General features: G+C 44.9%; 2 protein-coding genes across 2 annotated transcripts in view; one reads left to right on the top strand and one right to left on the bottom strand.

Annotated features, from left to right (window-relative positions):
* The first annotated feature begins 913 nt into the window (after positions 1-913).
* Positions 914-24,827, top strand: part of LFNG (LFNG O-fucosylpeptide 3-beta-N-acetylglucosaminyltransferase) — a 32,747-nt gene continuing 8,833 nt past the window's right edge. Inside the window, exons 1-3 of the mRNA XM_070761355.1 lie at positions 914-1,353; positions 23,073-23,121; positions 24,363-24,462. Coding sequence (XP_070617456.1) covers positions 952-1,353; positions 23,073-23,121; positions 24,363-24,462 — 551 coding nt within the window. The 5' untranslated portion in view covers positions 914-951. The remainder of the gene's footprint in view (positions 1,354-23,072; positions 23,122-24,362; positions 24,463-24,827) is intronic.
* TTYH3 (tweety family member 3) overlaps positions 22,459-24,827 on the bottom strand; it is a 74,483-nt gene continuing 72,114 nt past the window's right edge. Inside the window, exon 14 of the mRNA XM_070761354.1 lies at positions 22,459-22,537. Coding sequence (XP_070617455.1) covers positions 22,520-22,537 — 18 coding nt within the window. The 3' untranslated portion in view covers positions 22,459-22,519. The remainder of the gene's footprint in view (positions 22,538-24,827) is intronic.

Raw genomic sequence — 24,827 nt, 5'->3', positions numbered from 1 at the left:
TAAACAAGGAGAGAAGTGACTTAGAACTAAGGAGAAATGAGATCAGTGGAACATCTTGCCTCCAGAAGTTGTAGATGCTCCAACACTGGAAGTTTTTAAGCAGATGTTGGATAACCATTTGTCTGAAGTAGTATAAGGTTTCCTGCCTAAACAGGGAGAAAAAGAGAATGAAAGAGAGGGAGGGATGGAGAGAAGGAAAAAGGAAGAGAGAGAGAGAGAGAGAATGAGGAGAGGAGGAAGGAAAGAAAGAAAATGAAAAGGAAAGAGAGAGGGAGGGAGAGAAGGAAAGAGAGAGAGAACGAAGGAAGGAAAGAAAAAGAGAAAGGAAAGAGAGAAGGAAGGAAGGAAAAACGAACGAGATAGAGGGTAGGAAGGAAGGAAGAAAAAAGAGAAAGGAAAGGAAAGAGAGAGGGAGGGAGGGAAGGAAAAGGAAAGATAGAAAGAGAGAGGGAGGGGAGGAAGCAAAGAAAGAAAGAAAAAGAAAAGAGAGAGAGAAAGAAAGGAAAATAAGGAAGGAAGGAAGGAAGGAAAAAGAGAGAGAAAGGAAGGGAATAATAAGGACGGAAGGAAGAAAGTAGGTAAGGAAGAAAGAAAGAAAGAAAGAAAGAAAGACAAGCGAACAAGACCCTTGCTTTCTCTTCACCGCCCCCTTCACACTTCCCTCCTTCCACTCCCGCCCCCCATAAGCTAAGCCACGTGAGACCCGCCACGAGCCCCCAAGGCCCCCACACTCTGTCCCTCCCTCCTGCCTTCCCTCCCTCTTTCATCCCTGGGCAGGGCGGGGTAGGTGGGTGAGGGAGGTCTGCAAGCCCCTCCCCTCCCTCCTCCCCCTTCCAACAGAGGGGAGGAGGGAGGAGGAGGAGGGAGGTATTAAAGCCGGGCGGGGCCGCCGACGGGACGCGGGTCCGGCCGAAGCGCGGCGCGGGACGGCGGACATCTCCGGGCGGCGCGATGCTGTCGGGCTGCGGACAGAAGCTGCTCCTCTCGCTGCTGGGCTCCACCTTGACCTGCCTGCTGGTGCTGATGGCCGAGCAGCCCCGGGGGCCGGAGGGGCTCCGCTTGGGGGGCGGCCGGGGGTCCCTCCTGCTCCGGCGGGGGCCGCTCCGGGAGACCCCCGGAGGGCTTGGAGAACCCCGGTCCCCGGGCGCCTCCTTCAGTGGCTACTTCAGCCAGCTCAGCCGGGCCAAGAGGGAAGCCGGGGGCGAGGAGGGGAGGGGGCGGCCCCCACCGCCCCCCACCCGGGAAGAGATTTCCCCCCGGGACGTTTTCATCGCCGTCAAGACCACCAAGAAGTTCCACAAGGCGCGGCTCGAACTGCTGCTGGACACCTGGATCTCGCGCCACCGGGAGATGGTGAGTGGAGGGCTGGGGGGGGGGTCTCCCTTTTTTCCGCGGGTCTCGCTTGGAATGTATCCCCCTTTTTTCGGCGATCTTGCTTTGAATGAACCCCTTTTTATGGAGTCTCGCTTGGAATGAACCCCCCTTTTTAAAGAGTCTTGCTTTGAATGAACCCCCTTTTTTCGGGGTCTTGCTTGGAACAAACCCCCTTTTTAGGGAGCCTTGCTTTGAATCAAACCCTTTTTTGGGGGTCTCGCTTTGAATTAGCCCTCTTTTTTCGGGGGGTCTTGCTTTGAACCCGCTTATTGGGGTGTCTCGCTTTGAACGAACCCCATTTTTTCGGGAGCCTTGCTTTGAATGAACCCCCTTTTTAGTGAGTCTCGCTTGGAACGAACCCCCTTTTTTTCGGGGGTCTCGCTTGGAACGAAGCGCTATCCAGGTGCTGGAGGAAGAAGGGCCGGCGCTCGGGGCAGCCTCAGCAGCCTCCTTGCCCGGATTCCTCCGGTCCTCTGCACTAGCACAGAGGCACTCTTGCTCCTGCGGGCCCTGGCGCGGGAAAGCTGCCCCGCGCGCTCGCAAAAAGCGCGGGTGCCTCCGGCGACGGGGAGGGGAGGAAGGAGGGAAGAGGGGCGGGGAGGCGGCTGCGGCGGGCCCGCCGTGCCACGGGAGCGGGCGGCGGGCGGGTGGGTCGGTGGGCGAGCTGAGGCAAGCCGGGCGCCTTGATCTCCGCCCGGCCCGCCTCTGGCCCCGGGGCTGGAAAGTGAGGAGGCACGCTCCGGCCCGCGCCGCCTGCCTGCCGCTTTGCGCGCCAGCCCGAGGCGCTTGGAAACTTGGTGGCCCGCCTGCTGTTTGCGCTCTGTGCATGCTCAGGCGAGGGGTCTCCTGGGAAAGACTCCTTGGCTGGAGAGGATGGGAGCTTTACCTTCTGGAGAGCCAAGGAGGAGGAGGAGGCGGTTGCATGGAAGAGGGTCTATGACAATTAACCACCACCTACTCGCTCCAGGCAACTTCATTTATTTCATCTGTATTTTATTTATTTATGGATTTACCAACCACGTCTGCTGGAAGTTTGTTCCAAGCATCTACTACTCTTTCAGTCAAATGATATTTTCTCAGAGATGTACAGTTTTTCGGGAGCATTGTTTTGAATCAACCCCCTTTTTTCGGGGGTCTTGCTTTGAATGGAAATTGTAAATTAAATTAAAATTATTTTTTTTTTAAAAAAGGAAGAATTTCATCTGCAATCTCCCATCTTGACTTTCTTTCTGACTTGGCCTGACGGTCCTTCCCTCCATCTTTGCATCAGTGAACCCATGCTCCTCCTCTGAGAACCATGGGTATTGGGGGAGGGAAGGGGGTGATGGATTTTTTTATAGGCATCGTTTGTTGGAAATGGTCCAGAAGGGCTCGAATTGACCTTCCAGGACAGGCATGTTTGTGAACCCCAGAAGCAGGGGTGGGCTACTGCCTGGATTTGGGGGGGAGGGGCGCAGTGGGGTAGCGAAAATGGAGCTCCACCCTAGAGCACCCAATTTGCATTGAAAGATGTTGAAAGTAAACGCATAAGCCAGGCCCACAGTGTGGTAGTAAAAATTTTGGTAGCCCTTCACTGCCCAGGAGGCTGAAAATCTAATCTGGGTTTGTTCTTTCTCCCGACGTTAAAAAAAAACCCACCACGTTCCCACCACCGGCTAAGCGATAGTTTGTTTAACTAAGATTTAGTCTATCAGCTGCCCTTGTTTACGTTCCATGCGACACGTGACCTCAAACGAAGGGAAACCGTTTTTAATACCGGGTGTGTTTTTTGGAACTGCTCTTGGTTCAACAACTCTGTTCTGTAAAGGGTTTTGCACGCACAAACAAACAACACAGCGGCACAGGTGCGTTTAGTGTTTGTCTGTTTGCACTGACCAGATTGAACAGATGTGCAGACTCTGGGCTGGGCCGTGGATCTTGAATCTGCTGAACTTTATCGCTTCCCAACTCCGATAAAAGAGGCTAAAAATCTCAGTGCGCTTTTGCAAGTTGTCTAAGAGGGTTTATAAGAAAGAACAGAGGTTAATAAATCCTTTCCTCTCTGTTTAGCCAACATCAGCTAAATATGCAGTGGCCTTCCTTCTAAAGCAGTGTTTCCCAACCTTGGCAACTTGGAGATATCTGGACTTCAACTCCCAGAATTCCCCAGCCAGCATTTGCTGGCTAGGGAATTCTGGGAGTTGAAGTCCAAATATCTTCAAGTTGCCAAGGTTGGGAAACACTGTACTAAAAGATGGTCCTTTATTCATTTTTATAAAGTTTTGCTCGAGGTTTTGGGGTTATCTTAATGCCCTTAAACTATATAAAGGGTTAAATAAGGTCCAGGAGGGAAGTGTTTTTAATAGGAAAGTGAACACAAGAACAAGGGGACACAATCTGAAGTTAGTTGGGGGAAAGATCAAAAGCAACATGAGAAAATATTATTTTACTGAAAGAGTAGTAGATCCTTGGAACAAACTTCCAGCAGACGTGGTAGATAAATCCACAGTAACTGAATTTAAACATGCCTGGGATAAACATATATCCATCCTAAGATAAAATACAGAAAATAGTATAAGGGCAGACGAGATGGACCATGAGGTCTTTTTCTGCCGTCAGACTTCTATGTTTCTATCTTTGCTCTTGAATTTCTCCTTTAAGAATCAAAGTTGTAAACATAGAAACAAGGAAGATTGACGGCAGAAAAAGACCTCCTGGTCGATCTAGTCTGCCCTTAAACTATTTCCTGTATTTTATCTTAGGATGGATCTATGTTTATCCCAGGCATGTTTAAATACAGTTCCTGTGGATTGACCAACCACGTCTGCTGGAAGTTTGTTCCAAGCCTCTACTACTCTTTCAGTCAAATAATATTTTCTCGCCTTGCTTCTGATCTTTCCCCCAACTGACCTCAGATTGTGCCCCCTTGTTCTTGTGTTCACTTTCCTATTAAAAACACTTCCCTCCTGGACCTTATTGAACCCTTTAACCTATTTAAATGTTTCGATCGTGTCCCCCCTTTCCCTTCTGTCCTCCAGACTATATAGATTGAGTTCATTAAGTTCATTAATTCATTAATGAGAGGGAGAGGAGTGGCATACAAATCCAATTAATAAATAAAATAAATAATTAAAACAAGGAAGCCATTAAAAAAAAAAATCCTTACAAACTTATGTCAAGTCCGCCCCCTTTTTTTTCAGTTTGTCCTTTATTTTATTCCAAGAAAACACAGACATTGTGACTACAAGACTCTTTAAAAGGAGCTCTGCTGGTTTCTTTAAGGAAGGAGAACTAGAATAATAGCATTTACCACCCCCATAAAAAAAACCCCCAACAATATAAAATGCAGAGGAACAATAAGAATGGGGGATGGGCACTTCCCTCCCCTCTGTGATAGGAGCTTTAGGGAGTTGCTGAATTGTTTAAAATCAGTTTATCTCCGGATCCCAGCCATGAGAATGACAAATTCTGCTTTTGTCTGCTTTTTTTATGCCCTCTCCCCTCCTTTTCTCCCCAAGGGGGTGGGGCTGGGGGCACCATGAAATGTCCTTTAGGTTGCCAGATTGAGCTTGTCAAATTTGAAACTGGAAGTCTTGTCTTTCATTTCAAAGAAGAAAAAAAAGACTACAGGCTGGTTTAGGGCGAAAAGGAGGGTAACTTCTAAGCACACTTATAACAATAATAACCATTTGTCTGAAGTAATTTAATAACAACAACAACAACAACAACAACAGAGTTGGAAGGGACCTTGGAGGTCTTCTAGTCTACCCCCTACTTAGGCAGGAAACCCTACACCACTTGACCGCCCCGAGTCTTCATAGAAGGGCGGCATACAAGTCTAATAAATTATTATTATTATTATTATTATTATTATTATTATTATTATTATTATTATATTACTTCAGACAAATTGTTATCCAACATCTGCTTGCAAACTTCCAGTGTTGGAGCATCCACAACTTCTGGAGGCATCTTCTGTTCCACTGATCAATGGTTCTGATTGTCAGGAAATTTCTCTTTGGTTCCAAGTTGTTTCTCTCCTTGTTTAGTTTCCACCCATTGCTTTACATCCTGATCGGAATTGACAAACTAGGAGAAACTTTGCAATTGGACCAGAGTACCTCTGGAACAGCCTGCTACCGCACGAATCCCAGCGACCGATAAGATCCCACAGAGTTGGCCTTCTCCGGGTCCCGTCGACCAAACAATGTCGTTTGGCGAGCCCCGGGGGAAGAGCCTTCTCTGTGGTGGCCCCGGCCCTCTGGAATCAATTCCCCCCGGAGATTAGAACTGCCCCCACACTCCTTGTCTTTCGTGAATTACTCAAGACCCATCTATACCGCCAGGCATGGGGGAGTTGAGACACTTTCCCCCCCAGGCTTTTTTATATTTATGTTTGGGTATGTATATGTTGTTTGCTTTTTTAAATATGATAGGGTTTTATGTGCTTTTTAATATTAGATTTGTTTTCGCTAGAATATTGTTTTTATTATTGTTGTGAGCCGCCCCGTGTCTTCGGAGAGGGGCGGCATACAAATCTAATAAATTGAATTGAATTGAATTGTTGGCAGGCCCGTTGGAGTGAAAAAGCTGAATGCGGATGGCCAGCCCAAACCATCCTTCAGTGGCTGTATTTCTGGGAGGCAGCAATAGGCCCCCATCTTGGGAATGACTCCCTCTTTTTTCCCAGCCATTCGGCGTCATTTTTGGGGGGAGAGGGGGGGAGAAGCGAGTTTGTTCCACCTCGTTTGTCCTTTGGCCTTCCCAGCAGCTTGGCGGCTCAAGCTCTCACGCTGTCTCCCCTGGGCAGGCTAACAAAGCCCCTTTTTTTCTCCTGGGGGCTGCGAGGAAGGAGTCCACGCTGCCGCTTGTGTGGTACTTCGGCCGTGGGAACGCCAGGGTGGGGGTTGAGGGAGGGGGGAGGACGCAAGTATTCAGGTCAGCTTGCATAGAAATGATGGGCTGGGTATACCGGCGAGCAAACGATAGACCCAACTAAAACTGAAATATCGCTCTTTTGGGGCAAGCATGGGTTTTTGTGTCGAAGGCCTTTTCTTCCCAGCTTCAGCCTGAGCCCACATACCCTCAAGTACCATTTGCAGGTAGTCCTCAACTTACAATGGCTTGTTTAGTAATGCTTTGAAGGGAGGGGAAAAGGAACTTTGGACCGTTAACAGCCTCTGCAGTTCTCCCCATGGTCAAAATTTAGTCACTTGGCAACTAGTTGTGATGGTTGCATTGTCCTTTTGTAAACCTTCCGACAGGTGAATCAACCAGGTTGGCCTAACTACTGGGTTACTAACTTATCAACCGTGGCAATTCACTTAACAACTTTGTCAAATGAGGTTGTAAAATGGGGGGAGGGTGTGAATATTTCACTTAACAGAAATGTTGGTGCTCACTTACGGTAATAACAACAACAACAACAGAGTTGGAAGGGACCTTGGAGGTCTTCTAGTTCAACCCCCTGCTTAGGCAGGAAACCCTACACTACTTCAGACAGATGGTTATCCAACATCTGCTTAAAAACTTCCAATGTTGGGGCATTCACAACTTCTGGTGGGAAGCAGTTCCACTGGTTAATTGTTCCGACTGTCAGGAAATTTCTCCTTAGTTCTAAGTTGCTTCTCTCCTTGTTTAGTTTCCCCCCATTGCTTCTTGTTCTACCCTCAGGTGCTTTGGAGAATAGCTGGACTCCTTCTTTGTGGCAAACCCTGAGATATTGGAAGGCTGCTATCATGTCTCCCCTGGTCCTTCTCTTCATTAAACTAGCCATGCCCAGTTCCTGCAACCTGTCATCAGTCAACTTGTACCTTCTCATCTTGAGGATGCTACCCTCATCCTTAGTGAATTTCCCCCAACTCATTGCTACGAAGATTTATTTTATTTTTATTTATTTATTCATTTGTCCAATACACAATACATATGGAAGAGGATAGACATGAAGTAGAGTAATATATATAAAGATAATCTGAAAAATAGAGGAGAAGATATATGAAAGGAAGAAAATATATATGATATATGAGATAAAGGAAAGACAATTGGACAGGGGACGAAAGGCACACCAGTGCACTTATGTACGCCCCTTACTGACTGCTTAGGAACCTGGAGAGGTCAATTGTGGATAGTCTAAGGGAGAAATGTTGGGGGTTAGGGGTTGACACTACTGAGTCCGGTAAGATCATTTCCTCCCTCCTATACTTATATCTGTTGTGTTAATCTGTTAAAAATGTGTCCATTGAAAGTTGGAAGGATGCAACATTCTATCAAAACTGGAATTGCCAACTAATGCAAAGTTGGGGCGTAACGGTTTGTCCCTTTGGCCCACAAAAGACACACAAGACTACTTAGGGACTTTCAAAACAATAGGTGCTTCTTTCATTGATTGAAGAAATTATTTGGGAAAAGAACCATCAAATGCCACAACCATTGTGTGGATGATGGTCGTGGGAGGGTTGATTAATTGCTTTAACGAAGCTGGGATTTTTAATTATCCCTCTCCAGACCCCTTAAGTGCACCCACACAATGAGATGCTGTGTTTTCATTTTTCCCTCTAACACAGTGTTGGAGGCAAAATCAACCCGGACAATTGGAAGACGGATGGATTTCAATTCCCAGATTGGACTGCCCTTTGTAAGAAAGGATGTAGAAGAAGAATGAGAATGGAATTTTATTGGCCAAGGGTGATCGGACACACAAAGAATTTGCCTTGGTGCATATGCTCTCAGTGTGCATAAAAGGAAAGATAAATCCACAACTTCTGGAGGCAACTTCTGTTCTGACTGTCAGGAAATTTCTCCTTAGTTCTAAGTTGCTTCTCTCCTTGTTTAGTTTCCACCCATTGCTTCTTAATAACAACAGAGTTGGAAGGGACCTTGGAGGTCTTCTAGTCCAACCCCCTGCTTAGGCAGGAAACCCTACATTACTTCAGATAGATGGTTATCCAACATCTGCTTAAAAACTTCCAGTGTTGGAGCATTCACAACTTCTGGAGGCAACTTCTGTTCCACTAATCAACCGTTCTGACTGTCTGGATATTTCTCCTTAGTTCCAAGTTGCTTCTCTCCTTGTTTAGTTTCCACCCATTGCTTCTTGTTCTACCCTCAGGTGCTTTGGAGAATAGGTGGGCTCCTTCTTCTTTGTGGCAGCCCTTGAGATATTGGAAGACTCCTATCATGTCTCCCCTGGTCCTTCTTTTCATTAAACTAGCCATGCCCAGTTCCTGCAACCGTTCTTCATATGTTTTAGCCTCCAGTCCCCAAATCATCTTTGATGTTCTTCTCTGCCCTTTTTCTAGAGTCTCAACATCCTTTTTGTATCGTGGTGACCAAAACTGGATGCAACATTCCAAGTGTGGCCTTACCAAGGCCTTGTAAAGTGGTATTAACACTTCACAGGTTAATATCCAGAAGTTTTTTCTCAGTGCTGGGGGACAACAGTTAATAATAATAATTTAATAATTTATTAGATTTGTATGCCGCCCCTGTCCGAAGACTCAGGGTGGTTCACAACAACGATAAAAACAATATTATACTGGCACAAATCTAATATTAAAAAAAACTAAAAACCCTATCATAATTAAAAACCAAACATAAATAATAATAAGCCTGGGGGAAAGGTGTCTCAAATCCCCCATGCCTGGCGGTATAGATGGGTCTTAAGTAGTTTACGGAAGACAAGGAGGGTGGGAGCAGTTCTAATCTCCGGGGGGAGTTGATTCCAGAGGGCCGGGGCCACCACAGAGAAGGCTCTTCCCCTGGGGCCCGCCAGACGACATTGTTTAGTCGACGGGACCCGGAGAAGGCCAACTCTGTGGGACCTTATCGGCCGCTGGGATTCGTGCGGTAGCAGTTTGAAACTTTGCAGGTTATTTTTCACAGCTATCCCCCCAAATCCATGGGTTAATGAATATCTGAGCACTGCCCAGCCTGTGGCCAATTTTGGGGAAGCAGAAGTCGCCGCCGGGCCTCCATCTGTGTTCGGGAAAATCGTCAGCAACCAGATTGCCAAACAGGACTCAAACTTTTGACCTCTGCTGCATTTTGCAAAGGGCCTGCACTATGCCATCAAAGACCTCATTCTCCTTGAGTGGAGCTTCTGTTTTTCTCTTTCTCTTTCTCTGCTCTTCCTCATTTTGGGTGTTTTCAGACTGAGAAGGTGGAGATTTTTGAGGCGCTTTGGAAATTCCCCAGGCTCTACCATCTGTGACGGAGTATCCTCTCCTCCGAAATCCCACCCACCCTGGTTTCTTCAAGCTTTTATATCAATCTTTCCTCCCTTTCTGTTAAAAGGCATAAATCATGAAAAGCCAGGAGCCATCCTTATTAGGCTGTTAAATATTAAATTGCTTGCCCTGTAGGTGGACACAGTTTTTCCACCTGGACCACAATCCTTCATCTATTATCTCATGCTATGCAAATTCCTTGTGTGTCCAATCACACTTGGCCAATAAAATTCTATTCTATTCTATTCTATTCTTTGTTTGGATCATTGTGTATTGGACAAAATAAATAAATAAATAAAATTTGGTATTACGTAGCTTTCAGAAAACTTGGATTATCCCTGTGACTTGTTCTGCAAACCACAAAGAAAACTGTGGCTTAGCCCCAGTGTAGGAATGCAGCATAATAATAATAATAATAATAATAATAATAATAATAATAATAATAATAATAATAATAGTTGGAAGGGACTTTGGAGGTCTTCTGCTCCAACCCCCTTCTTAGGCAGGAAACCCTACACTAATTCACACAGATGGTTATCCAACATCTGCTTAAAAACTTCCAGTGTTGGAGCATTCACAACTTCTGGAGGCAACTTCTGTTCCACTGATCAACTGTTCTGACTCAGGAAATTTCTCCTTAGTTCTTAGTAGCTTCTCTCCTTGTTTAGTTTCCATCCTTTGCTTCTTGTTCTACCCTCAGGTGCTTTGGAGAAGAGTTTGACTCCTTCTTAATAGTAATAATGGCAGAGTTGGACGGGACCTTGGAGGTCTTCTAGTCCAACCCCCTGCCTAGGCAGGAAACCCTACAGACAGATGGCTATCCAACAGCGTTGGGGCATTCATAACTTCTGGAGGCAAGCTGTTCCACTGATTTCTTCTTAGTTCCTTAGTTCTAAGTTCCTTAGTTCTAAATTTGGAGAAACTAACCAGCATCAAGCAAACTTTATCAAATTTCACCAGGATTCGCATTGCAACCATTCAGAAAAGGCACTGGTTTGTGTGCAGACTTGAGAACTGCAGAGGTGGTGGGGTGATGAGTCCGTGTTTTGTGCTGCATAGGTGAAATTAGCCAGAGTTTCCACCCTTTGGTCCACAAAGATGTGAAGCATTAAAAGAAAGATGTGTGCTGTGTAAGTTACTAACAGACGTAGAAGCAAGGGATGGTCAGAACAACTACAGAGTTGGCAGCTTGCAAATAAGGTGTGCAAATTAATGCCAGACAGGTTTTTGAGCTCAAGGCCAAAAAAAATATAAAAAAAATGCATTGTCTGTTCTTTGCAAGCTTTCCTGTTTTAAGTCTTTAAAAGTCATCTTCCTTTTCGGTTGCTCCGAGCACTTTGCAAACAGTTATTACAAGAAGTGGAACACTAGCTGACGCTCTTCCTTCCTGTGGTCGCAGCCTGAGCTGTAGGCAGAAGACTTGGCTGGCAGCACTTCTGCAAAACCACAAAAAAAATAATAATCAGCCAATAGACAATTAGCTGTCAGAAGTCTGGCTGCACAAAATCTTTGGTCAAGTTGAACCAAAAAAGAAAAAGAGATTTTCTTTTCCTTCTGAGAAGGAAGACTGACTGCAGATGTTTTTGAGGACCTCTTGGGAGTTTGAATGGATAGGTTTATTTATTTGATTTTTATTTGATTTTATTTTATTTTTTATGCCGCCCTTCTCCTCCTCCCTCAACACTGTCAGACTTTTTACTAAATCTGCACTTTTATTTCTATTAGTTTTTCTCATCCTTTCTATCATCCTTTCCCTCCCACTTAGGACTGTAGGACTGTCACTTGTTGCTTGTATCCTCAGATTTTTATTAATATTGATTGTTTCTTCATTGATTATTTGACCCCTATGACAATCATTAAGTGTTGTACCACATGAGTCTTGACAAATGTATCTTTTTTCTTTTATGTACGCTGAGAGCATCTGCACCAAAGACAAATTCCTTGTGTGTCCAATCACTCTTGGTCAATAAAATTCTATTCTACTCTATTCTAGACTCAGGGCGGCTTACAACATGTTAACAATAGCACCTTTTAACAGAGCCAGCCTATTGCCCCCACAATCCGGGTCCTCATTTGACCCACCTCGGAAGGATGGAAGGCTGAGTCAACCTTTAGCCGGTGATGAGATTTGAACCGCTGACCTGCAGATCTACAGTCAGCTTTAGTGTACTGCAGTACTGCACTCTACCTGCTGCGCCACCTCGGGTCAGGTTAGCTGGGTGTGGTTGTTGTTGCTGTTTTTTTTTAAAAAATATTTTTTTAAAAAGTTCCAAAAGCTTGTTTGGATACTGCCGTTGGCCTTTGAGAATTTGAATTCTGGGCCGTTTAGAAAAGTGAGTTTGGGGACGATGATGATATGATGGGGATGATAACGGATGGAAAGGCAGGTGTGAAAATTTAAGAGGAGTTTAGTAATGCTTAGTAATGGAGATTCTGGTAGATAGATAGAACCTGGTAGGTAGATAGATAGATAGAAGGAAAGGTGGTTTCTATCCTTCTCCTCCTCTTTCTCTTCCTCTTCCCTTTCTTCTTCTACTTCTTCTTCTTCTTTTTCTTCTTCTTCTTCTTCTTCTTCTTCTTCTTCTTCTTCCTCCTTCCTCTTCTTCTTCCTCCTTCCTTCTTCTTCTTCCTCCTTCCTTCCTCTTCTTCCTCCTCCTCTTCTCCTCCTCTTCCTCTTTTTCTTCCTTCTCCTCCTCTTCTTCCTCTTCCTCTTCCTCTTCTTCCTTCCTCCTCTTCTTCCTCTTCTTCCTCTTCCTCCTCTTCCTCTTCTTCCTTTTCCTCTTCTTCTTCCTTCTCCTTCTCTTCCTCCTCTTCCTCTTCTTCTTCTTCTTCCTCTTCCTCCTCTTCCTCCTCTTCTTCCTTCCTCCTCTTCTTCCTCTTCTTCCTCTTCCTCCTCTTCCTCCTACTCCTCTTCCTCTTCTTTCTTTTCCTCTTCTTCTTCTTCTTCCTCCTCCTCTTCTTCTTCCTTTTCCTCTTCCTCCTCCTCTTCCTCCTCCTCCTCCTCCTCCTCCTCCTCCTCCTCCTCCTCTATGCAGAAATAACTTCTGACAGCTAATTCAGAGCTTAAACACTTAGCCAGCCAGAGAGAGGGCAGAGTAACTGGGGTGAAGGGGGAAAGTGGCAGGCAGCCTCCTTGCCAAATTCCTGGTGCGGTGAAGCTTTTGCCCCAACAGGATCACACAAGACACCCGATCCTCCTCCTGGCAAGGGGAGTGGAGAGCCTGAGGGGGGGGGGTGTTTCTGCAGCCAGGGATAGAAGCCCTTGTCCTCTCAAAGTGCCCATTAGGACCTTCTGCAAAAACATTTCTTGGGGTGGAGCCTCTTTTCCTCCAAAGTATCCAAGCGGGAGGAGCCAAAGTTTGGCATTTTCCTTAGAGGAGAGCAAAGCAAACATTTTTAAAAAATGAGCACTCTTACATCCCTGGAAAGTTCTGGTTTGCTCCTTAAAGTTCTCCAAATAGATTTTTATTCTTCAAATAGAAGTACCTTCCTTCCTTCCTTCCTTCCTTCCTTCCTTCCTTCCTTCCTTTTATTTTCTTCCTTTCTCTCTCTCTTTTTTCCTGCCTCTACACCTCCCTCCCTCCCACCTGTCCTTCTGTTTGTTTTATTTCATTTTCTTTGTTTCTTTCTCTTTCTCTCCTTTTTTCCTTCCTCCCTCCCTTCCTTTCTTTTTCTCCTTCCTTCCTTCCTCTCTTTCTCCCTTCCTTTCTTTTGTTTTCTTTCACTTTCTTTCTTTCTCTTTCCCTCCCTTCCTTTTATTTTCTTTCATTTTCTTCCTTTCTCTCTCTCTTTTTTCCTGCCTTTACACCTCCCTCCCTCCCACCCTTCCTTTTGTTTGTCTTATTTCATTTTCTTTCTTTCTTTCTTTCTTTCTTTTTTCTCTCTTTCTCTCATTTCTTCCTTCCTTTTTTTCTCCTTCCTTCCTCTCTTTCTCACTTCCTTTCTTTCGTTTTCTTTCATTTTCTTTCATTTTCTTTCTTTCTCTCTCCCTTCCTTCCTTCCTCTCTCTTTCTCACGTCCTTTCTTTCATTTTCTTTCTTTCTTTCTCTCTCTCTCCCCTCCTTCCTTCCTTCCTTCTTTTATCTACCTTTCTCCCACCTTTATTATTCCTCTCCTCCCACCTTTATTATTTTTGCAAATAACTCAAGGTGGCCAAGGTATCTGTAATGCCTGCCTCCCCCTGTTTTCAGGTGCTTACCAACTGCCCTGTATTTATGACATTTGGGGCATCCCTGGGTTCACATGTTCATTTTTGGGCCCCTTCCCAGGTGGCATCCGACGAGTCAAGGGGAGGAACCATTCCCTTAACGAGTCGCATGTTTCGCTTAATGACTGCATGGATTTGCTTAACATCCATCGCCCCAAAAAAGGGGAGGGGGCTGTGAAATCAGGGGCACAGCCTCTTCTGAAACATGGGGACTAGCAGCTTGGAGGACTCTACTGCCGTGAATATTTGACAGGGGCTCATTGGCCCATAGTTCAGGGTGGCAAACGCATATGCCAACCTACTCACCCTCATGCTAACTCGCCCCCATCGTAACAAACTCATCCTTTTTGTCCTTCATTTCCGGATTTGTGAGCCCCTTTTGTGGTGGCTCCCTTGTTTTCTTCCTCCTGTTTTCAAACCAGCACATTCCAACACCCAATTTTTTTTCCACCTCTTGGCTTGAATTTCTGCCTCGGAGGAGACAGGCAGAGGCAGGTAGGCAGGCTGGGGTGCAGTGCAGTTTATCCACGCCCCCCCTAACCACCCCCACTATACACACACACAACCCTGTGAGTCTGTGTACAGTATAAACATGGCTGGGCTTACTGTTTATACTCCAAACACAGGTGGAGGGCTCAGCCCACTGCGTTGGCAAGCGGCGGCCGAGCTGGTTTGGGCAACTTGGCTACAGTTCCGGCTGGGGGTTGGGGGAGGAGAGCCGGAGCCTTCTGCCTGTGCAGAGATTTGAAAGGGGGGGTTATCTCCACACACACACACCCTCCATCCCGCTAATGTTCCTGGGCAGTTCTGGGGCTCGCACTGGAGGAGTGGTGGCTGGGGAAGGGTTTGCTATGGGCTGGGCTCCGAACCTTCCCCCCTACAAATAGGGGATGCACACCAGTTTTTGCAGTAGGTCTCAGGGTGGAGCTTGGGGCAAATGGGGCATAGGGCTAGCCTCAAGGTTGGAAGCCCACTCTGCCCCCACCCTCCTGAGGACCCCAAACTCTTGCTGGGAAGCAGCTGGGGTTTTCATGCATTTTGCTAGTACTTCAAGGTTTTCCTTCCTTATAATAATTAATAATAATAATAGTAATAATTTATTAGATTTGTATGCCACCCCTCTCCAAAGACTCGGGGCGACTCACAACCATAATAAAACAGTGTGACAATGTAAACAAATCTAATATTAAAAAAGCATCTAAAAACCCATCATTTAAAAACCATGCAACACATCCATACCATACAAGAAACTATAAATTCCTTCCTTCCATCCTTCCTTTCCTTTTGTTTTCTTTCATTTCCTTTCTTTTTCTTACCTTCCTTCCTTTCTCTTTCTTTTCCTTTCTTTACTCTTTCCTTTCTTTCTTTCTTTCTTTCTCTCTCTCTCCCTCTCTCCCTTCCTTCCTTTTGTTTTCTTTCATTTTCTTTCTCTCTTGTTTTCTTTCTTGTTTTCTTTCTTCATTTCCTTCCCTCCCTCCTTCCTTCTTTTTGTTTTCTTTCATTTTCTTTCTCTCTTGTTTTCTTTCTTGTTTTCCTTCCTTCCTTCCTTCCTTCCTTCCTTCCTTCCTTCCTTCCTTCCTTCCTTCCTTCCTTCCTTCCTTACTTACTTACTTACTTACTTACTTACTTACTTACTTACTTAAGAGAAGGGGAGAGGCCTCCTTGAGATGAGTAGATCCATTGAAGGTCATAAACCCGGACATCTGGAGCAGGGGTCTCCAACCTTGTCAACTTGAAGACTTATGGACTTCAACTCCCAGAATCCCCCAGCCCAGCTTTGCAGGCAGAGCTTGTGCTGGCTGAAGAATCCTGGGAGTTGAAGTCCACAAGTCTTCAAAGTCGCCAAGGTTGAAGACTCCTGATCTGGAAAACCTACAAACAGAGGAGAATAACTGAGGTTAAAACAAACAAACCAAAAAACAAACCAGGTTAGCAAGCAGGAGAAAATGGGAATTTGCTTTAAAAAAAAAAAAAAAGGAAGTTTCCTGTTCCGTTTTCCCAAGAAGACCAATTTTATTTTATTTTATTATATTCATCTATCAAACGTGTATAGGGTAGTGGTTTGTATAAACATAACATAAGTAAAGTAAAGAGGACAATAGGACAGGGGCAGTAGGCACAATGGTGCACTTATGCACGCCCTTTACAAACCTCTTAAGGGAGAAGTCAACTATAGACCATCTAAGCTTAAAGATTTTGGGGGTTTGGGGAAGAACCACAGAGTCAGGTAGTTCATCCCGGGCACTGACCACTCTGTTGCTGAAGTCCCAATTTCTGCAGTCGAGTTTAGAAGGAAAGGCAAGCAATTGGCAATTGTCTCACCAGCATTTATTACAATTCCTTAGAATCAGATTGCTGCTGTTGGTGCAAAGGTCACCAGATGGATGTGTGTTTACAAAGGTCACCAGATGGATGTGGGTATACACGGGTGTTGGGCTTAATGCAAAAAAGGCAAACTCCCAGCAACCTTGTGCCCTCGAGTCCGTGTTTCTAGAGAGGGTTCTCTCTGGAAAACGTTCGCCAGACCCATCCTCGAATACAGCTCATCTGTTTGGAACCCATATCGCATCTCAGACATTAACACCCTTGAAAATGTCCAAAGATACTTCACCAGAAGAGCCCTTCACTCCTCCACTCGAAACAGAACACCCTACGAAACTAGACTTACAATCCTGGGTCTTGAAAGCTTACAACTACAATGCCTTAAACATGATCTAAGTATTGTCCACAAGATCATATGTTGCAATGTCCTGCCTGTCAAAGACTACTTCAGCTTCAACCACAACAACACAAGAGCACACAACAGATTCAAGCTTAATATTCACCGCTCCAAACTTGACTGTAAAAAATATGACTTTGGTAATTGGGTTGTCGAAGCGTGGAACTCCTTACCGGACTCTATAGTATCATCCCCTAACCCCCAACATTTTACCCTTAGACTGTCCATGGTTGACCTCTCCAGATTCCTAAGAGGTCAGTAAGGGGTGTACATAAGCGCACTAGAGTGCCTTTCATCCCTTGTCCTATAGTCTCTCCTATATCTTGTATTTCTTCTCTACTATATCCTCTATAACCTTCATTGTGTATTATTGTGTATTGGACAAAATAAATGAATAAATAAAATAAAAAGTTTCTGCCCAGGGCACCAGCAGGAAAGGTGGTGAGGCCTCTCTTCCACGACCCAACCGGTTGGCTCTTGCTAGGGTGTCCCAACCCAGCAACTCGGAGGAAGTTTCTTTCTGGCATTTGTGGCTCATAGCTTGGCCTCTTTTCAGTGAACAGGAAGGGGGAAATGAGTCACGAAAGTTTGGGGGAAATTAGAGCAGAGGAAGGAGAACCACTTGGTGACCAGCAATGGGGCCTTACCCACCAAAGGAACATCTCGTGGTCTTTTTTCTTGGGGGATCCTGGATCCCCGTTCCTAAAACCCTAGCCGGGCGAGAACTGTTGGGTTGTTTTCTGATGGGACTGGGCTATTGTTCTCCAGGACTCCATACATCCTGTGTTTCTTTCAACTGTAGCCTTTTAGAAACAATGAGGTTTCCTGTCTATCCCCCCAGGCTGGGATGCTTGGACAATGAAGGTTCCCGAGTCAAGCTAGGGAGAGAAACCATCCTTTCCCCAAGTTTGCAAAAAGTTTGTTTTGGCAGAGGAAGCAAGATAATAATAATAATAATGATAATGATAATAATAATGATGATGATGATGATGATGATGATGATAATAATAATAATAATAATAATAATAATAATAATAATAATGGTAACTGTGAGAGGGATCTTGGAGACCTAGTGGACCAACATTTAAATAGGAGCCAGCCATGTGTAACAGCTGCCAAAAAAGCCAACACAGTTCTAGGCTGCATCAACAGAGGGAGAGAATCAAGATCACGCGAAAGGTTAATACCACTTTACAAGGCCACACTTGGAATCCTGCATTCAGTTTTGGTCCCCACGATGCAAAAAGGATGTTGAGACTCTAGAAAAAGTGCAGAGAACATCAAAGATGATTAGGGGACTGGAGGCTAAAACATGTGAAGAACGGTTGCAGGAACTGGGCATGGCTAGTTTAATGAAAAGAAGGACCAGGGGAGACAGGATAGCAGCCTTCCAGTATCTCAGGGGTTGCCACAAAGAAGAGGGAGTCAAGCTATTGTCCAAAGCACCTGAGGGTAGAACAAGAAGCAATGGGTGGAAACTAAACAAGGAGAGTAGCAACTTAGAACTAAGGAGAAATTTCCTGACAGTCAGAACGGTTGATCCATGGAACAGAGGTTGCCTCCAGAAGTTGTGAATGCCCCAACACTGGAAGTTTTTAAGATGTTGGATAACCATCTGTCTGAAGTAGTGTAGGGTTTCCTGCCTAAGCAGGGGGTTGGACTAGAAGACCTCCAAGATCCCTTCATCTCAGCTGGGCTTCTCCTGCTTCTGAGAAGAGGCGGTTGGTTCAATTCTTGGCATCTTCTGGATAGGCAGCCTGGGTATTAATCAAATAAAAATATATAATGGTCTTCCTTTGGGCTATTTTTAGCAGGCTGTGGATGAGCAGAAGGCTATTTTTGGCTGCAGAGTTGCTAGCGACGGCCGGCCTGATCTAATCTAGTAAATATGATGGGCTTCTCTCGCCCCGCCCTCTTTCCTTTCCTTCTTTTTATGAAATTCCCCTTCAAGGGTTTCCAGCGGAAACTGGACTTGCATTATTTGTTGAGGAGCACAGTCACATTTTAAAGTTTTTGTACTGAACCCACAAGGTTCAGTAAGATAACAGATTAGGCAAGTAGCTCAATTTTCTTGAACTGCTGTAAAAGTTCAGTTCGAGATCTTGATTAAAATGATGAAGGCGTTTATGGGTAAAAACATACTATTTAATCATTTCCTATTTTAAAAGAAATTAAGGATCCTACTAATGCAGTGTTTCCCAACCTTGGCAACTTGAAGATATCTGGACTTCAACTCCCAGAATTCCCCAGCCAGCATTCGCTGGCTGGGGAATTCTGGGAGTTGAAGTCCAAATATCTTCAAGTTGCCAAGGTTGGGAAACACTGTACTAAGGTACTAGAGAAGGAAGGACAATAAAAAACTATTAAGCATTCAATAAATAGCGCATAAACTTACTACCCCCGCTGTGTCTCTACCCCTCCCACGTGGGGGCAGCAGGCCATTGCTGGTTATGGAGGTTTGTAAGTTTTTTTGCTATATGTATAAATATGGAGTTAAAAAAAATAAAATACAATTTTATTTTTAAAAAAGTTTCATTTTCTTTATACCCGAGTTGCTTCTCCGCAAGACCCCTGGGATTGAAGCAGAGGCACCAATGTTGCGATAGGGGTTTGTGGCAAGAGAGGGAAGGAAGGTTACCGGCGCAAAGTTTGCCGACTTTGTGCCTTCTTAAAACACGCAAACCGCGATCCAGTTTTATGGTTTATTTAAAGAGGCGGGCGCAGCACAATCACCCCTGGTTTGTGGGGCCTTAAACTTTTCTGTGTTTCTTCCCACCCCCCAGCACATGCTTAGGGTTATTTATTTATTTATTTTTTTAAATGGAAAGATAGATGATAAATCGCAGGGGCGGAGGTTGACCTCTTGAGTCTTAGAAACAGGGCATTGAGGGTCTCGGACAAAGAGGCAGGAATTGGGGTTGCGGAGAGAGAGAAAGGAGGGAAATCTCTCTTTGTTTCCCAACTCTCTGAGTCTCCCCCCCTCCCCATTTCTTTTCTCTCCTTTGTCTTGGCCATTAAACCAAGTTTTGGCTGTAGGCACCCTTTGGAAAACATCTCCGGCCTCCCTCTGGTTAACCAATCCAGCTGTATGCTAATTGGGAGCAAGTTCCAGCCTTCTTTTCTTCGCCTGAAGTTGGCTGCCGGGCCATTGTTCAAAATCCCTTTGCTGCCTTGGCGGAAACTCTTCTTTTTTTCAAAAAAAAAAATTAATGGAATGGGAACGAGGGGATGTGGCCGCGGAGAAGAATACCCCAGGGTCCAAGTTAGAGAGAACAACTCTCTTTCTTTCTTTCTTTCTTTCTTTCTTTCTTCCTTCCTTCCTTCCTTTCTTTTCTTTTTATTCCTTCTTCCCTCCTCCTTCCATACTTTTCTTCCTTCCTCTTTCCTTCCTTCCTTTCCTTCCTTCCTTTTATTTCTTTCCCTCCTTCCTTCTTTTTCTTTCTCTTCTTCCTTCCCCCCTTCCTTTCTTCCTTCTTTCCTTTCCTCCTTCCTTTTCTTTTCTTCCTTCCTTCCCTTCCTTCCTTTCTTTTATATTCTTCCTTCCCTCGCTTTTTCTCTTTTTCCTTCCTTCCTTCATTTCCTCCTTTCCTTTTTTCTTTCTCTCTTTCTCCTTCCTTCCTTTTCTTTCTCTCCCTTTCCTTCCTTCCTTCCTTCCATCCATCCATCCTTCCTTCCTCTTTCTCCTTCCTTCCATCCTCCCTCCCTCTTTCTATATTTCCTTCCTTCCTTCCACTTTCTTTCCTTCGTTCCATTCCATCCTTCCTTCCCTTCCTTCCTTCCTTTATTTCCTTTATTTCTTTCCTTCTCTTTCTCCTTCCTTCCTTCCCTCCCTCCTTCCTTCCCTCCTCTCTCTGCCTTGCTCTGCCTCTCTGCCAACAGCTCCTCTCCTTGCCACCCCCGCCAGCCCTCCCAGACAGGCAGCACATGCCAGGCCCCCCCTCCCTCTGTCAATAAGAAAGTGCAGCCAGGCAGGTGGTGGAGATGGCAGGGCGGGGCGGCCTTCACCCGTTTTGGCTTCGGTTCAGGTGGCCGTTGGAGGTGAACCTCCCCTTCCAGGCAAGGAGGGATGGTGTTGCCACCCGTTATCAGGAGGGCCCTACAGGGCAGGTGGGGTGGAGGGTGAAGACCAGAGTTGGCAACCCCTGGATCTGTGGTGGCCACAGCAGCTTAGTAGACAGAACAAACCCAGAAGAGCATAAGAACCTAAGAAGAGCCCTGCTGAATCGGGCCAAAGCCCATCGAGTCCAGCATTCTGTGTCCCATAGTGGCCCCCCAATTGTCCATGGGGATCTTGAGCAGAAAGAGAAGGCAAGACCCTCCCTTTCCCTTGACCCCCAACAAATGGTACTCAAGGGAACCCTGCCTACCTCAACCAACATAGAGGTGGCACACGGACATCCGTTTCAATAACCACCTATGATACCCTTGGCATCCCTGAATCTGTCTAATCCTGCCTTGAAGCTATCAAGGCTGACAGCTGTCACAACCTCTTCTGGAAGGGAATCCCATCAACCAAGGACCCTCTGGGTGAAGAAATATTTCCCTTTATTTGTCCTCACTTTCTTACCTGTGAGCTTTAGGGAGGGCCCCCTTGTCCTAGTATTGAATGATAAAGAAAATAATTTTTCTCTATCCACCTTTTCTATCCCATGCATGATTTTATACACTTCGGTCAAGTCCCCCCTTCAACGCTGTCTTTCAAGGCTGAAGAGACCAAGGTGTTGCAACCTGGTTTCATACGGAAGGGTCTCCATTTCCTTGATCATTCTTGTTGCCCTTTTTTGCACCTTTTCCAGTTCCATTCTATCCTCCTTCGGGTGCGGTGACCAAAACTGTATACAGGACTCCAAGTGTGGCCTCACCGCCGATTTGTACAGAGGCAGTACAACACTTGCCGACCTATTTTCCATTCCCTTCCTAATCATGCCAAGCATGGAATTTAGAAGTTAGAAGGTTTGGGGGACCCACAGCAGGTGTGCAGCATCTCTCCCCCAATTAATGCAAATCCTCAACGCAATATTTCAAAAGCAGCAGGTGTCCAGGTGAACCTCACCTGGTGAAAGGCCCCACCTCTTTGCTTCCTCTCCTCTGACCTTCCCAGGCTTTTGAAGTGTTTAATCAATAAATCTCTTTGCAATGCAAATGAAGCTTTCACCTCCAGGCTGGGTTTATTTTCGCTTTTATCTCTTCCCCCTCCCCCTCCCAAAGTTCTCCTAGAACTTTGTGCAAAAAAAACCCCCCCTTAAAAACCCCCAGCAAAATCAACCTGGTATCCTCCAGAATGCTTCAGGGGCAGCTTTCTTAAAACATCTAGCCGTTGTTTACCCCAAAATATTCCCAAGATGGTTTGCAACCTGCTCTAAACTTCAAACCATGATGGATGCAATTTGGGAAAAGGCTTATGCAAATCCCCCTCCCCGGCTGCTGTGATTTGCATGGCGATTTGAATGAATGCAACCTAGGTTTCTAACCTAATAGGTCAGTTTGTGTTCAGTTTATTTATTTATTTATTTTATTTATTCATTTGTCCAATACACAAATACATAGGAAGAAAAATAGACATGTGATAATATAAAAGAGGGTGAAAGTGAACTTAGAGGAGAGGATATATGAAAGGAAGAGAATATATATGATAGGTGAAAGAGAGGAAAGACAATTGGACAGGGGACGAAAGGCACACCAGTGCACTTATGTACGCCCCTTACTGGCCTCTTAGGAACCTGGAGAGGTCAATCGTGGAGAGTCTAAGGGAGAAGTGTTGGGGGTTAGGGGTTGACACAGTTGAGTCCGGCAATGAGTTCCACGCTTCGATAACTCGATTGTTGAAATCATATCTTTTACAGTCAAGTTTGGAGCGGTTCGTATTAAGTTTGAATCTGTTGCGTGCTCTTGTGTTGTTGCGATTGAAGCTGAAGTAGTCATTGACCGGTAGGACGTTGCAGCATATGATCTTGTGGGCAATACTCAAATCGTGTTTTAGGCACCGTAGTTCTAGGCTTTCTAGGCCCAGGATTGTTAGTCTATCCCATTCACCTACAAAAAGATATTGACAAAATTGAACGGGTCCAAAGACGGGCTACAAGAATGGTGGAAGGTCTTAAGCATAAAACTGATCAGGAAAGACTTCATGAACGCAATCTGTATAGTCTGGAGGGCAGAAGGGAAAGGGGGGACATGATCGAAACCTTTAAATATGTTAAAGGGGTAAATAAGGTTCAGGAGGGAAGTGTTTTTAATAGGAAAGCGAACACAAGAACAAGGGGACACAATCTGAGGTGAGTTGGGGGAAACATCAGAAGCAACGTGAGAAAATATTATTTGACCGAAAGAGTAGTAGATCCTTGGAACAAACTTCCAGCAGACGTGGTTGGTAAATCCACAGTCACTGAACTGAAACATGCCTGGGATAAACATAGATCCACCCTAAGATAAAATACAGGAAATAGTATAAGGGCAGACGAGATGGACCAGGAGGTCTTTTTCTGCCGTCAATCTTCTCTGTTTCTACGTTTGACGGGATTGAAAGCAGCACATTCCTAAATATTCCCCCCTTCTTTCCTTATTTCAGACCCACATCTTCACCGATGGCGAAGACGAAGAACTCAAGCAGAGAATCGGTGAGTTGATGGATTTCCTCTCTGGGCAGGTGGTCGAAAATGCCCCTTTCTTACAAACCCTTCTGGTGGGATTCCCAGGGAACGTGGGATTAACTTTCCTGAGAGGGAGGGGGGAAGGTGGATACTTACTCAGTGAGTGTTTAATGAGACCCCCCTTCCTAGGCTAGTTCATACCCTCCTATTCTTCTCATGCTAATGGGCTCTATTCATGCTTTCAACTGATTCCCCTCCAGACAGTCAAAGGAGTAGCAGGTGGCAAACGATGAGAAACGATTGGCATGAATAGCGGGACAAGAACAACTCCCCCTGTTAAAAGGGGGCTGGGAAGATCCAGGTTTCTGTTCCCCTTCCCACGTCCTTGGTTTTTCCCCCCTTTCTGAGTTAACACTTGGCTGGGTTAAGGCTGGGAACAAAGGCACTTCCATTCAGCCAACAAAGAGGAGCAGATAATATTAACAGTTGTAAACATTTGCAGAAGGGAAACAGGGACCTACTACCACCTATGGTGGACTTGCCCAGTTGCTAAAACTTTTTTGGTGCAAAATCAAAATCTATCTAGAGCACATTGCGGCACAGACAATCCTTTAAAACCCGAACTTTTACTTCTTGGTAGCGCAAGACAGAAATTTTAAAAATGAAGACAAATACTTAAATCCTCCATATGATAAGGGCAGCAAGATTGCTCTATGCACAAAATTGGAAAACAGAATAATAATAATAATTAATGATAATTTATTAGATTTGTATGCCGCCCCTCTCCGAAGACAGCCCCTACACCTTTTTTTCATCTCGGGGCATATTCTCATATTCTCATAGCCGCTCCGAGTCTTCAGAGAGGGGCGGCATACAAGTCTAATAAATTATTATTATTATTATTATTATTATTATTATTATTATTATTGAAACGTAGAAGACTGATGGCAGAAAAAGACCTTGTGGTCCATCTAGTCTGCCCTTATACTATTTCCTGTATTTTATCTTACAATGGATATATGTTTATCCCAGTTTATTATTATTATTATTATTATTATTATTATTAATAATAACAACAACAACAACAAGAAAAACAACAAACAACAACAACAATAATAATAATAATAATAATAATAATAATAATAATAATAATACAGATCTTTTAATTCAGCTGTAGTAACTTTGTCTTTTAAGGCAATTGAATATATATATATATATATATATATATATATATATATATATATATTTTTCCCCTTGTCTCTCTTCAGGAAACATCATCAACACCAATTGTTCTTCTGCCCACAGCCGGCAAGCCTTATCCTGCAAGATGGCAGTGGAATATGACAAGTTCATTGACTCTGGACGAAAGTAAGAGCAGAGGAGAAGGTGGTTGGGGGAGGGGAGATTCCAAGCCATGGGTTTCCACAGCTGTAGGATCTGTATACTTGGTTGATGGAATTCATTTAGGTGTAGAACATCTCCTTGATCCATGCAAGTTCAACACTTAGAACATAAGAACATAGGAGCCATGCTGAATCAGGCCAAAGCCCATCGAGTCCAGCATTCTGTGTCCCACAGTGGTCCACCCATTGTCCATGGGGATCTTGAGCAGAAAGAGAAGACAAAACCCTCCCTTTCCCTGGACCCCCAAAAAATGGGACCCAAGGGAACCCTGCCTTCCTCAACCAACATAGAGGAGGCACTTGGACATCCCTTTCAATAACCACTGATAC

Source organism: Erythrolamprus reginae, chromosome 9 (genome assembly GCF_031021105.1).
Source record: "Erythrolamprus reginae isolate rEryReg1 chromosome 9, rEryReg1.hap1, whole genome shotgun sequence".
Taxonomy (NCBI): domain Eukaryota; kingdom Metazoa; phylum Chordata; class Lepidosauria; order Squamata; family Dipsadidae; genus Erythrolamprus; species Erythrolamprus reginae.
This window is presented reverse-complemented; position numbering and strand designations above follow the sequence as displayed.